The sequence below is a fragment of the Ursus arctos genome, unplaced genomic scaffold (genome assembly GCF_023065955.2).
Source record: "Ursus arctos isolate Adak ecotype North America unplaced genomic scaffold, UrsArc2.0 scaffold_27, whole genome shotgun sequence".
Taxonomy (NCBI): Eukaryota; Metazoa; Chordata; class Mammalia; order Carnivora; family Ursidae; genus Ursus; species Ursus arctos.
In genome coordinates, this window is record NW_026622952.1 from 24,949,005 (window position 1) to 24,963,429 (window position 14,425).

Consider the following 14,425-nt stretch of genomic DNA (forward strand, 5'->3'; position numbering starts at 1 on the left):
CCAATTTCTTGAAGGGTATCTGACAGGGATGACAATTAGGTGGTTTATCAATGTTTGTCATTTAACAAAATTTATAAATGGGCAAAATGACACAGTTCTGACTTGTATGTCATGTCAAAATTCCTAGGTCCTACTTGAGATTTGTCAGTTAAGCTTATAATTAATAACTCATAAGAAAATGCAGAAATCATGCAGATAAGTCTTGTCATTCTCAGTGATGTCTATGTCATACTCCTTATTCTTAAACCTTGTCACTTATTTAAAGGTCAAAAATGTTACAGTGGATGGAGCTGTCCAGAAGTTAAATGACTTACACAGAATTTGAGAAGTGGAAGGTGAAGAACCTTGTTGAATAAAATTGAGTTCATGTACCTTATTTCTAAGTCAAAGACTGAAAAATGAAGGGCAGCATGAAGATATTTATCAATTCTTTAGATATTAGGGAAAAAATAGTGGCTATCAGAAAGACGACTACATGATTCCATTGGTGGTCACCTCACAGACCTATAATTTAAACACTTGATTTCATATTGCTTGAGATTAATAGATGTGAATAGTAGTTATTTTCCTAGATCCAAACAAATGATTCCCCTGTGGAAGTTAAAATTCGATGTGTTCTCTTACTCTTATAATATTGGTATGGGCTTAGTGGTACTTCGATTTTCATAATGTTTGTGAAATTGGGGGCCATTACGAATTTTAGTGACTCTCTTTTGATTTTGGTTTTTATAAGTCAGCATTTGGAGAAGCTGAATATCCCTCTCTCTGTCTCTCTTTCTTACATTATAATGTAATAATGCCATGCCAAAAAAAGAACTTCAAGGTAATTTTAATTACTTTAGTCATAGGAAGTAAAAATGCCTTCTTTTTTCGAAGATCCACTTTTTATCTTTCTTCCTTTGCTCTATATACCAAGCACCTTTATTTTTTTAAAGAGATATGTTAAATCTTATTCATTTATTCAATCATAGAACTGTTGAATTTGAGTGAATTGAGTCTATGAGAAAAGAGGCATTCGTTTGCAGATACAGATTTTTCCACTTTAGGAGGAAAAGCAATCAAATTGCCTTTATGTGCAATGAACAACTGAAGGATACCCTCTAGCTGATTTTAAGAGCACACTAACTGTTCCTTTTCGACACAACCAGGCTTTTCTGCATGAGACTCATGTGCCTCTAAAACTGAGTAGCTCTCTGTTTTCACCGTCATATTCTGAGCTACCATAGGTTAACAAGAAGAGCTAGGTTGGGGATCTACTCTATCCTTTTCACCCATCTGCATGAGCGAATCACGTTCTCAACAGGCAGCTCTTTATATGAAAGACTATCTCACATAAAAATACTTAAAACAGTGGAGGACTAGTAGCTGTATCAATTCCCATCCCCTCCAGGGCATTCTGTTCAAGATGGAGAGAGTGCCGACAGCAGTAGTCTATGGGCTACACTGTAGAGATGAGGGTCCAATTCTTACTAGTCAACCCACTTTATCCCTGTAGACCATGAGGGTTTGCTTTTCCTTTTATGGGTTGGCCTAAAGTAGAGGTAACAATTTCAATCATCTTTTCCATTAAGAGACCCATCCCTCTGCACCAAAAACACACCTGGAGAGTGCATGTCAGCTATGTCTCCTATGTGACGGCACCTTTCGATGCCCACATGCCCACTGAGATTTGCTGCGTGCTCCCTGGTCAGTCCTCCCCAGGCAGTGGAAGAAGTGGATTCTCTGTGTAGTCTGTCCTGTCTGGGAGTCCAATGGTTCCTTTGGATCAAAATCAGATTTTCTCCACAGTGTAAAAGCCATCACGCAAAAGGTCTACCGAGCACTCATTCTCGGCTGCTCAAAGCACAAGGTGCAATCATAGTCACAATTGGGAGCAAGCAACTTGGCTAGCCATATCCCAGCCGAGGCTTTGGGCTGCCCAGAAAACATGGGACTGGCTGTAACCTTAGCAACAGTGTAGGTTGGCTTCGTTGGTAGGTATTGGGATCAAGGAGTTTTCATAACCAATAAAGAACATTGGGGTGGATAATCTTACTTGCAAGTGAGAACCAGGATCATTCCCTTGTTACAAAGGAGGAGAGATCTGTCATCTGAGCCATCATAACGGCCAGTCTGGGAAACAGGGTCTTATGTATGTATGCACTTCAGAAATTCTGTGGATTGCCGGATTGGCTGAGATGCTACTGGGCCCCCAGCTCTCTTTTTTCATGGAAAGGGAAGTCAAGCACCTGAAGGAGGCTTCAAAGTCCTATTCAGTGTAGACGTGGAGGCATCTGCAACCTCTCCTCCCTGTAACAAGGCTGTGAGTAAACGTGTGTGAGTCTGTGTGTGGGTGTTAAATGCCATTTCACACGACAATTCATTAGGAATCTCTATTAACTGTTCCCTTGTTTATAACATATTGTGATAATTGATGCCTGTGTTGATACCCAGAGGCACCGCTGAAACGTGAATAGAATCTTCCAGTGAGGAGGAAGCTATGTTGAACAGTTTTATGTGATTCTTCTCACATGGAAACCGCCGTCCAGTCAATATATATATGTATACACATGCACATATATATGTGTGTTTTTATTAGCCGTTGTATGTGATATATTAGAGGACTCATTTCTCCAACAGAGTTTATTATATTTCAAGCAAAACAAGAATGAGAACAAACTGCTGATTTCATTCTAAAAGAGTATAATAAAGAAGGAAATTGGTTGATAGTTGTAACACAGTATGGGATTCTGTTCTTTTGTGAGCATGGGTCTGTAAAGTAAATTTAGACTCCAGTAACAAGATTGCAAGGAGGCACACCATGCACTGTGGATATTTGCTAAGCCATTTGGCTCTGGCTTTCAGGAAAAGGCTGTTTGCACGGCTTTCAGAGTGGGGTGGCCCTTGGGAGAGGTGGGCAGCTCTGGGGTGTGTTTTCCAGGGTGGCCCGGCAAAGAAGGGGCGCGATAAGGGGACAGAGAAAAAGAGCATGTGTGTGTGTGCACGTGTGTGAGTAAACATGCATCAATGTGCCAGTGTGTGTGTGTGTGTATGTGTACGGGGGCTTGTGTGCGTGTGTGTATGTGTGCATGTGTGTGCATGTGTGAGTGGTTTGTGCAAGTGTGGTGTGTGCAGTGTGTGTGTGTGTTCATGTGTATGTAGTAGAAAGAGAGACGCACTGATGGTCTCGGCTTTCTGTTCTAACGGTCCCTATCTTTATACTCATTGCATGATTTTCTAAGCTTCTAGTTTTCAAATAGGAAGTGAAAATATTACAAAAGCAGTTGATAATGACAAACACGCCACTAGTCCATGAGGTATAAAACATATTGTTTTCATACAGGCTTGGATACTCTTTTCTTTTGGACAACTATAGATTTTTTCCCTTGAAGTCTGATACTTTGTAGGGGATTTCAGCACTCAAATATTGTACTTATAAGATGAAGAAAAATAAAATTGGAAAATGCCTATGTGGACCATGCAGTTACTGTCTTGATGCTAGATTGCAAATTCCAAAATTGTGAGTTAAAAGCACTTTTTTCTTTTGTAAATGATTATTATAATGTTGAATTTCATGAATAATTGTGATTATGGTGCTTATTGATCTGGGAGAAATCCTTAAATAGGTAATTTCTCCTTCTCATTGTCTTAGGAATTCCATGTTATAATGTAGCTTCACCAAAAAGCAGCCCCAGAAAGCTCATTATATTATTGGTAAATTTTTGATTTTGTATAAATGAAAGTTTTATCTCCATACTGAGTTCTAAAGACTACATGTCAAAAGATGGCAGTGAGTTAAGAATCCTCCAGCAACTTTTTTCCTCTTAGTATCCGTATATCATGCATGTAAATCCCTATAATAATTAAGTGTGCTACAAATAAAATGGAATAAATTTATTTTTAGCACATCGCAGTTTGTAAAGTCCCCTGTCATGAGTCTCCCTACGTGATTTCCACTCTGATTTTGTTGAGCAGATAGCCCTGCCCCTGTGCTGTCCAGGGGACCCCAGAGGGGAAGTGTGCGGCAGGTGAGAGTCCTGCGTGGCCGCCTGGGGCACTTTGTCTCCCTCCTGGTTCTTCCTGGTTCCACACCCTGGGGGAGCCCTTGCCAGGAATGATCTCAAGCTGCTTCAAGCCCTTTGCGTTGGTTGATGCGTCTTCTGATTTCTGCTTCCTGCTTACAATCACTCCTTAGCTGTTTATCTGACTCTTGTCCAGAGACATACGATTGCAAATATCAAAATAAGTAAAGCCACGGGCTGCTGGCATGTGAAATGAAGTGAAATTAAGTATTTTTTAATCTGTGAACTGCAGTGAGGGTTTAACCCATACTGTTAAAATTTAAAATTTATCTCACAATTTTGGAACTTGCAAAGACACCGCGTGTGTCAACAGCACAGTATCTTTATTATATTGAAAAGGTAAATATGATTTATTGCATAAACAATATTTTATTAATAAGATTGTACTAATAGTAATTGCTAGCTCAATGTTTCCACAGGAGCTTTTTTTTAAGAAAAATAAGAAAATGGAACAGATTTTTTTTATTTGTAATGAAAAATACATTAACAAATCAAAACATAACAGCCACACATTTCCTAGTCAATAACACCTAGAATGGAATGCTACTATAATTCTCTTTTAAATTAAAAGGGAATTAGATCCACATTCATCTGACATTCTTTTTAGGCAATTTTTATTATCATTTTTTATATATTTTTTTTAAAGTCAATTCACACCATCTACATTTTTTTTCCAAGGTAAACACCATCAAATTTATTGTTGGTATGTGCTTTACTACTTCTAAAGCACACGGTTAGCTACTTATTAATGGGAAGTTGTTATAATTCTGTTACTACTAATAATTCTTGTTTTACTTAGGATAGTAAGTGGCAACTTGGAGAAGATACGTTTTAAAACTTTTTGAAAATATTCATCTTCAGAAACTGTATGTGATCCCAGTTCTCTGAATTCCACGCTAACTTAGCTTTTTATACTTGAGCTTGATTCTGTCTGTTTCAGCCTATGAACTACAGAACTGCCCAGACCCACCTCCTTTTCAGAACGGCTATATGATCAACTCGGATTACAGTGTGGGACAATCCATCTCGTTCGAGTGTTACCCTGGGTACATCTTAATCGGCTACCCAGTCCTTACCTGCCAGCATGGGATCAACAGAAACTGGAATTATCCCTTTCCAAGATGTGATGGTAGGTTAATCATTCTCGGCAACAATTTAATTTTTCATGTATGTAATAGTGCATTAATTATTAAACGGACATACTAAAAAACCCATTCATTTATTCAACAAATATTTATTAGGAATCTGTTATGTTAAACTCATTCTACTTAGTATTTCAGGATTTATCATATGCCAGTAAGTTAAAAAGATGAATAAATAGGCCTTGCCCTCATGGAAATCATAAAGAAAACAAAATAATAAATGCAAATATGTATAACACAAAACCAGGCACAAGGAGAGTGTTTTGCTGAATTGTGTAGAAGGATGGCGTTTGCATGGGAAGTGACCAGGGAACTCTTTATGCTGGTAGCAGTATTTAGAATTACAGTCCTTCCACCAAATTACGGGATTAGTGGAGGAAAGGATGCTTATTAATTTTACCCTAGAAGGTTTTTTTGTTTAACTTATAATAATCATATATTGTTTTTGTATTTCAGAAGACTGATTTATTTTTGCAGTGGGCCTTGAAGCATATATACTATTTTGCTACTCAGAGAAGGAGTATCCAGGGTTGAAAAAATAGTGTAAGCAAAGACAGGGTGTAGAAACAGTCTTAGGAAAAAATAAAGCAGTACAGTTCAACAGTGTGTGACGATCAGGGTTTCTCAGGAGATGTGGGAATCAGGTGGACAGGGAGTGGTAATGGAGGGAAATCTGGATTCATCAAATATCCCTGGTCTGAGCAGAAATCACTTATTTCAATCCTCTGTATTTTTTTTTTGATGATTTCAAAAATTTTTAGTATCAAGTTGGAATTAATAGATCAAGTACATTGTTTATGAGGAAAGTATATGAAACAGAAAAGATACTGTAAGCTTAATATTTGAACATTATAAATACAGCAACCTTTAAGTGAAAAAATAATAAAATTATCAACTCTGTGGTCCTTTGAGATGCTAAACACCCAGGCAAAAGGGAAAGGCGACTAGCTGAGTTTGAATTTCTTCTGAAAATGTAAAAAAACCAACCAAACAAACAAACAAAAAAAAACCAAAGAAAAACAAAACAAAACAAGAAACACTGGTGGACTTTTTAAATTATATTTTTCACTGTATTTGTCCATTCTATATATATTGTAAACTATAATATTGTAAACTATAAAAAAACAAAAAAACAAAACTCAGCTGTATTTTTTAAATTCCTTATCTTAGAAAAAGAAATAAAAATTAAATTATCCTAGGGGCGCCTGGGTGGCTCAGTCATTAAGCATCTGCCTTAGGCTCAGGGTGTGATCCCAGAGTCCTGGGATCGAATCCCATATAGGGCTCCTCCACTGGGAGCCTGCTTCTTCCTCTCCCACTCCTGCTTGTGTTCCCTCTCTCGCTGGCTGTCTCTGTCAAATTAATAAATAAAAACTTTAAAATTAAATAAATAAATAAATAAATATTAAATTATCCTAGTTTAATGCAAATTTAATAACATGTAAAACAGCATTTAAAAAATTACTTTATAAAACTAAGTATAGCGGTAGCATATCTGGTGCTTTTTATTAAAACACTTAAAAAACCTTTTTTTACTACTCTCCATTTAAAAATTCATTTATTTGCGTATCTATAAAATACTTTCAATTGTCATTTAAACCTTTTTCTTATTTGTAATTTTCACCTGAGTTCTTTGAATTCATATGCACATGGGAGAATTCTTGGCTTGACATTAAAAAGTAGAATTAAATATTTAAAAAGGCTTCATCACCTTTTCAAGCTCTGTTTTCAAATATAGAAATAACTGCTGGTTTGGAATTATTTTGTGAGCATGAAAATAACACAATATATTGTTTGTGATGTAGCTCAAAGGGGATGCCACCTTTTATCATTACATCATGATATGTCATACTACCCAGAGTGGGCTAAACTCAAACTAAATTCCTCCAGACACCAGCTGAAAGTATGAGAGTTGCCCCCAAACCACCCTGAGCTTCGATAATTCACTAAGAGGACTCAGAGAACTCACTAAGCTATTGTACTCTGGTTGTGGTTCGTAACGAGGAAAGGATACATGAAAAACATGGGAAAAGATGCCTAGGTTACAGTCTGGGAGGGTGCATCACTCTCACAGAACTGATGGGTGACAATATGCCCAGAATATCACCAACCTGAGAAGCTCATTGGGTAGGTCTTAGTGCCCAGAGTTTTAATTGGGGCTCTGTCAGGGGGGTATGACTGATTGGTGGTTGCCTGGTGGTTGATGTCAGCTTCCAGACCAACTGATACCCTGTAACTCAAAGGTCCCACCTTAAATTCCATGGCTGGTCTTTCTGGCACAGTCAGCCCCATCCTAAAACTACTGGGTATGGCCAACACCCACATGGGACAAAGATGCTCCCATCAGATATGCCCTGAATCGTTCCCCCCACTCCCTGCCCCAGAGTAGAGGGCTAAACCTCTCTATAGGCAAGGTCAAATTCTTTACTACGCAAGTATTTTTACCATTATATCTCTCCTCATATCTATTTTGTCATAGACAAAATAAAAAACCAAAACACAAAATTCAAATAAAATTATATCATATCATAAAATGAATTTTCTAGTCACCATCCAATATGTATTTAATATCCTTTCCATATTGGATTAAACTTAAAGAAATAAGTGTTATTATTGTATAACAAAAGTTATTTTATCTGTGAAAGGTTATATTTCCAAAGAGATGTGTGTGTGTGTGTGTGTGTGTGTGTGTGTGTGTGTGTATAGTCTTTGCTGTCCATTAGTGTCCACTTAGACTATGGTTAAGCTCCTCACAAGACACCAGCAAACTCTGCTAATTATCCAGGATGCTCACCTGAAATGTATTTTATTAATCCATCATGGTTATTCAGTTCAGATTTATTCTTGCTGTATAGGACAAATGTACTGAAAAACAATCTTCAAAGGTCTAACCCTATAAACTTCAGAGGAATCTCAGAATAGATCATAGATATTCGGGGTGGTGGGAGAACATAGATACTTTGAACAACTTCTGGCATCTTTAGTAAAAATTTAAAAATTCAGACAATTAAGATTCAAAAATTCTAAATCTTAAGGTATCAGTGTTCACAAGCATATATTAAACCAATTCATATGTGCTTGCTGACAGTATTAATATTTATTGCATGAGGATTTATTTTGTAATATTAGTGTATTTTAAATTCATTTGAAGAATATCTGAACTAAAAGTATGATATCTATTAAAAGAAAAAAGAAAAAACAGGTCTCAAAATGACTTGAGAAATTCAAGACATTATATTTTGCCAGTGACATAATTATACAGAAGTCTCGATTTAAAAAAAAAATGGGTTATAATTGTTAAAATACAGTTAAAAATACTTGTCTATTAGTTTACTAAATGTAATTTTATAATAAATACGCATCTCAACTTACAAATGCGGTTTAAAAATTTTAGATTTTTTGTTGACCTCATCTTTTATCACTGAAATATTTATGTAGATATACTTTTAATATTTTTTTTTAAGTTAAGCACTGTCCTAATGTTCCTCAACTTAAAATGCAATAATGTGTGTGGTGGGGAACTATGTGGACAGACATAATTACTAAGATAACTGAACATGTTGCAATTAGCGTGTTAGCAACTTCTTTTAGATTGATAGATTTTGTAAGCAGAACACTATTTGATTGCATAATTGACATGAGAAATCCAACCAGCCAAAGAATCTGTTATTATACACATAATTTTTAAAATTAAGGTTTGCCAAGTTGATTGATGAATACAGAAAATAATCTCTCCCAATAGTTTAGAATAAAAATGACATCCTAAAGAATATAACTCTTTTTACTTATAAATATTTATAATATTTATATAATATTACATATTATATATTATGTTATATATCATATATAATACTATATTTATATAAATATTATGTTTCTTTTATAAATATTATTTTTAATATTTCCATTATCAAACAGTTCTTCAGATGGAATGCTCTATGACCCTCTATCTCATAACCATCATAAGGAAACCGAAGTAATTGAAAGAAAAAAAATAGGTAAAAAATACCTATAGTGCGCCACACATTCGGTGAGACCAGGCATTCAGTTCCTGGCAACATTAATAGTCAAGAGTTTAAAATTCACGAATATTCATGCCAAATGTAGGTATTGGTTATTTGTACTATAAGGTTTTTCTTCAACCTCGTAATAAAGGTTAGGCAGAAATCTTAATATAATCCTGGAGAAAACTATCTATAGATTATCTATAACTATCCTCGTGGATATTTAGGGTTTTTAAAATTTAATTTCTGATTGAAATAATAAGTTCTTTCTATCCATCTCAATTCAGAGACACTTTGTACATGATTAAGTGGAGAAAAAGCACAATAAAGACATGCCTCAGTGCCCCTTGATTTTTCCAAGTCCAGCCCCAGATAAAATGAAGTGACGGGGAGTCTCTACCTCCCTGTGCTGATGTCCACCATGCCCACCAGCTCATCTTCCAGTATCTTCTGGCCCTGGCTCCACATGAGTAGGAATTGGTGAGATACACCCAGCACGTTTTGTATGAGCCACCTAGAAGCTTCACGTTCCCAAACAACAGTGAAGTGAACAGAATCCACACTGATAATTCAGGCAGTGGTACCCAGTGGAGTGGGGTAGGAAGTGAGGATGGGGCCCAAGGCTGCTTACATATAAATAGGCACTGAATAAACTTCCCGTTGAATGGGACATTCAGGTAAGACATCACCTCCATCACATTCAATGTAGATAATGCTGGCTCTAGAATTTGATGGAAGTGGACAACTTAATCATCTTCGCGGACGTATTTTTCTCTGGAGAAACACATACAGAAATAACCTGAAAACTTTTTCTCATTAGTTGTACTTCACACAGCAGTCCTTTCTCACAACCTATTCTTAACATGCATGTGCGCGAGGTTACAGACAACACTCACTCTGGCCTTCCTGGCCACCAGTGGGTGCCTTTTCCCTACAACAAGCAATTCTTCGACACTGCTGGATAGTCTCCCTGAGGAGAGCTTCTGATCCCGCAGGTGAAACTCCCAATCCCACAAGGCTGCCCTTGTCCTGCCCCAATTTGGATGCCAACCCGAAGTCCAGATTGTTACTTGTGCCTCTCACTGACTGGCTAGAAATCAGAAGTCTCCAAGACTCCGTCCTCCTACTGAATAAATTTACTAGAGCAATTCACAGAACCCAGGAAAACATTTGACTTACAAGATTACAGATCAATACAGAGGATATGACTCAGGAACAGCTGGTTGGAAGAGATGCAGAGGTCAAGGTGTATTGGAAGGTGAGCAGAGTGTCATAGTCTCTCCAGGGGAAGCATCTTCCCAGCTCCCCAAGTGTTCACCAACCCAGAAGTCCTCCAGACCCCATCCTTTGGGGTTTTTATGGAGTCTTCATTACAGAGGCATGATGATTAAATCGCTGGCCAGTGGTGATTAATTTGACCGACAGCTCCTCCAGTTCCCGGGAGTTTAAGGGTAGGGCTGAAATTTCCAATCCTCTGGTTACTTGCTTAGCTCCTAACCCTGGCAACCAGCCCCATCCTTGGGTGCTTTCTTGTCACCTTATTCACATAAGCTCAGGTGTGGTTGGAAGGATCTTGTTATGAATAACTAAGGATACCTTTATCTCTTTTATCATTTAGCTTTTATCCAAGGGTTTCAGGAGCTCTGTGCCAAGAACAGGGAGGAAGACTGAATATACTTTTCTTATTATAAATCACAGTATCAGAATGTACATTCACAAATGCATGAATGACTATGTGTTTATTGACTCTTTGGCTCCCAGAAGTGGAGGAGAGGCTGACCCCATATCACCTCCAGGTGTGAAATGTAGTGCATAGTAGGCTGATGCGCTCTCTCCTGGCCAGCTGGTGGCCTTCCTCGCCCGGCTGTGACCAGGCTCCCATGCAGACAGTGAGGAGCTGGGAGGTGCCCGGGCTTGGCGGTGGTGCACCGATCGTCCTGTGACTAGATGCGCCTCATAGCGGCTTCAGAATTGATCTCCCCCTCAGGGTCCACTTTGAACCTCACCTTCGGAGAGAGAGGATGGAGGGGACAAATTCATGTCAGGCTGAGTTAAATCCCACATTCACTGTCTCTGTGAACTTCAAGTGACATTGCCCTCAGATGTGGAAATCTAAATATGCCTTTGGGGCCATGACAATGAGGGTAAAGCCTTCTCTGGGATCACAGACAGGTCAGGGGAAGTGGTGAAGGAACCTTCCCCCTCATTTTCTTAGGGTCCTCTTTTTTCCTCTCTAGACAACACAGCAACATTTGCCTAGAGGAATTTTATGTGCATTCATGGAATGTTATTAGCTCTTGTGACAAGTAGTGTTTGTTCTTTCCCTCATCGTAGTTACACAAGTTGACTTTTATACTGACTTAGCATTTGCTTGGTACTTTCTGCATCACTACACAGTGAGCCCACAAAGGCAGTGTAGAGCTCTCTTTGGTTCTCTGCTCTCAACCCCACACGTCCTGGTCCATGATAGACTCTCAGTAAATACTCCTTGAATAAGAATGGTGGACTTGTTATTTGAATATCCTACACAACTCATGGCAAGGATACCTGACTTGCGTGATGTCCTAGAGCTGTTAAGTGACATAAAGAACATCAGAAGGCAGCAATGTGCCCTCCCAAGAACATCACCATATCGTTTCTTTTGCCCTTGAAGAGATGGGCATCATCCTTTTTGTTTACTTGTTTTTTTTCACCATTGGGAAGGGTGCTCCTATATGTAATAGGGCTATACAATGATAAGACTTTATTTGAAAGGTCAAAATGCACAAGGGAAGTTTTGGAGATTACAGATGTAAGTCAATAGCAAATGAATAGATTTTTACTAAAATATTTTGCGGTTACTGTCTTACTCATTTTCAATTCATCAATTATTTATTGTCTCCTATTTATTGTGATATGAGCTAGGCATTGGGGATTCGTGAGAGTGAGGTGTGAGTAGGGGTGAAAAGGAACACTGTCCCTGACTTCTAGTTGCTGACCGTCTAATGATGAGAACAGCTGGCAGCTAATTATAGCCACGTGACAGGTGAACAAACATGGCCATCCAGAGCCAAGCCACCATTAAGACAGAGCTAACCTGTAAGTTGAGCTTTGAAGAAATGGATCAGCTCACCCTGGCAGCAGAGTAGGAGGAAAGCCTTTGAACTTTTCACGAAGGGTGAATATTTACATGAAGTTTGGAGGTGAGAGAAAGTATGACATCTTCCGGGGACACCAAGTAGCTCACTGTGACTGCAGCCTAGATCATGGCCCCATTTTACAAATTATAGGTGTCCCTGTACTGTGCTTTGCTAGTTTCCAAAGCAAGGTTTGGCAGCCTCCAAACCCCACTTATCAAAACTTATGCCATAATGTTTCTGAAATGTTCTCCATAGCCCCTTCTTCTAATGGCTCTTGCTAAAACTTGGGCTGGATTCAGTCTATTTTACACTAGAACATTCTCTACATCCTTTGAAATACATATGCATCTGTACGGTCAACGCAGCAGCGTACCATATGCCACGTGGCATATCATCACTCCCTATTTTGTATTCAAGTATTTGTTTCTCTTGTTTTACAATGTAGTTTGGCCTGTTTAAATTTGACACCTTTCGTGACAAGTCTTTGAAAGCTCCAGAAGATTCACGCTGGTAACAGACACTCAGACCACCTGTATCCGATTTTGGTTGGTTAAGAAGTCTACTCGTTTATGACTTCGATGTATCATAGCACTTTCTGAATGTAATAATGCATCCCGGATTATTCTGCTAATATATAGTCACTTCATTTTTCTGTAGATAAAACAAAATAATTGCCATGGCAACAGAGAATACCAGCTCATTAAGTAAAATAAACATAGGCTGATTAGGGATTGTGAGTCTTCGAGGAGGGGAAAGCTGATGAGAGGAGGAAGTGCTTCAAGAAAACACCATGTATATAATTCTATCTCATTTCTTCAGGTATTGATCTGTCAAGAATTGATAACATTTTTGTTTTAGGCAAATAGGCTTGGATACCACTCCTTTAGGCAGTTTAAATAGGTTTTAGAAATCTCTCTCACTTAAAACAACAACAAAATATTTCCATGATATATTTATGCATAATTTCCACCTAATCCCTCGTATCATGTAGTGCAATGGATTATCCACTCGGTTGCAGAAGATAACTGTAACTTAACTGAGTGACTGAATAAGGGCTTTTTTTTTTTTTAATTATATGGCAATGACTTTATCCTGAAGGGATTTTGAGTGTTTGGAGAATACATTAAATGGAACTTAGATAACTTAGTTTAGAAGTATAATTCTTCTAAGGTTTTAAGACTTCAGGGGAATTACTTTGACAAAGTCGTTACTGAGAAATGTTCCACAATTATTCTTATAAGGAAAATTTTGGCGAAGGGACTTTGGAGACTTAGAAATATTTAACTGTGTCTTTTCTAAAGTTGATTTACAGGGCTTCATTCTCTTTGCTTCCTTTTCAGCTCCTTGTGGGTATAATGTGACATCTCAGAATGGTACCATTTATTCCCCCGGATTTCCAGATGAGTACCCAATTTTGAAGGACTGCATTTGGCTTATCACCGTCCCTCCTGGCCATGGGGTCTATATCAACTTCACCTTGCTACAGACGGAAGCTGTGAATGACTACATTGCTGTTTGGTAAGAGGTTGTTTCCCTATAGGCTGATTTGTGCTTGTGCTAACCCATTTTGCAACCCCTGACATCGGGCTTTTATGTCAGATTACATATTAAGAAAGGAAGTTTTTAGATAGATATTGGAAAGGAAATTTACCAACGAAACCCAGCGATACAGAGAATAAATGTCACGTGACATGTTTGAGTTTTGTTACATGGTAGATGAATCCAGGATTACTTTGAATATGGATTACCTCAACATAATTGTATTTTACATTTTTTAAGAGTGATTTTTATTTTTTCTTTTTTTTTTCTAAAAGAAAAGTTGGTTAGAATCCTTTGCCATGATAAGAATTTGGTGCTTCTGGAAATATTGAAGAGATAATCACACACAGCCCTCCCGCCATCTTTTGTAAACATGGCAGGACTGCCCTTCCATATGATGTGTAGGAAGTAATACCGAGCCCGCAGCCAGGGCTGGGGATTTGGGTTCTGGTTCTCATTGCAATGAGTCATGTGGCCTTGGGTAAGTGACTTCTGTGATCCTTGGCTACATATTCATGTCTATGGGAATGACTATTCTACCTTTGCTGTTGGACGCAAGA

At 38.0% G+C, this 14,425-nt stretch overlaps 1 protein-coding gene across 1 annotated transcript in view; it reads left to right on the top strand.

Annotated features, from left to right (window-relative positions):
- The window catches only part of CSMD1 (CUB and Sushi multiple domains 1), a 1,583,970-nt gene that overhangs the window by 1,415,216 nt on the left and 154,329 nt on the right, over positions 1-14,425 (top strand). The window contains exons 42-43 of the mRNA XM_048226225.2: positions 5,002-5,190; positions 13,667-13,844. Coding sequence (XP_048082182.1) covers positions 5,002-5,190; positions 13,667-13,844 — 367 coding nt within the window. The remainder of the gene's footprint in view (positions 1-5,001; positions 5,191-13,666; positions 13,845-14,425) is intronic.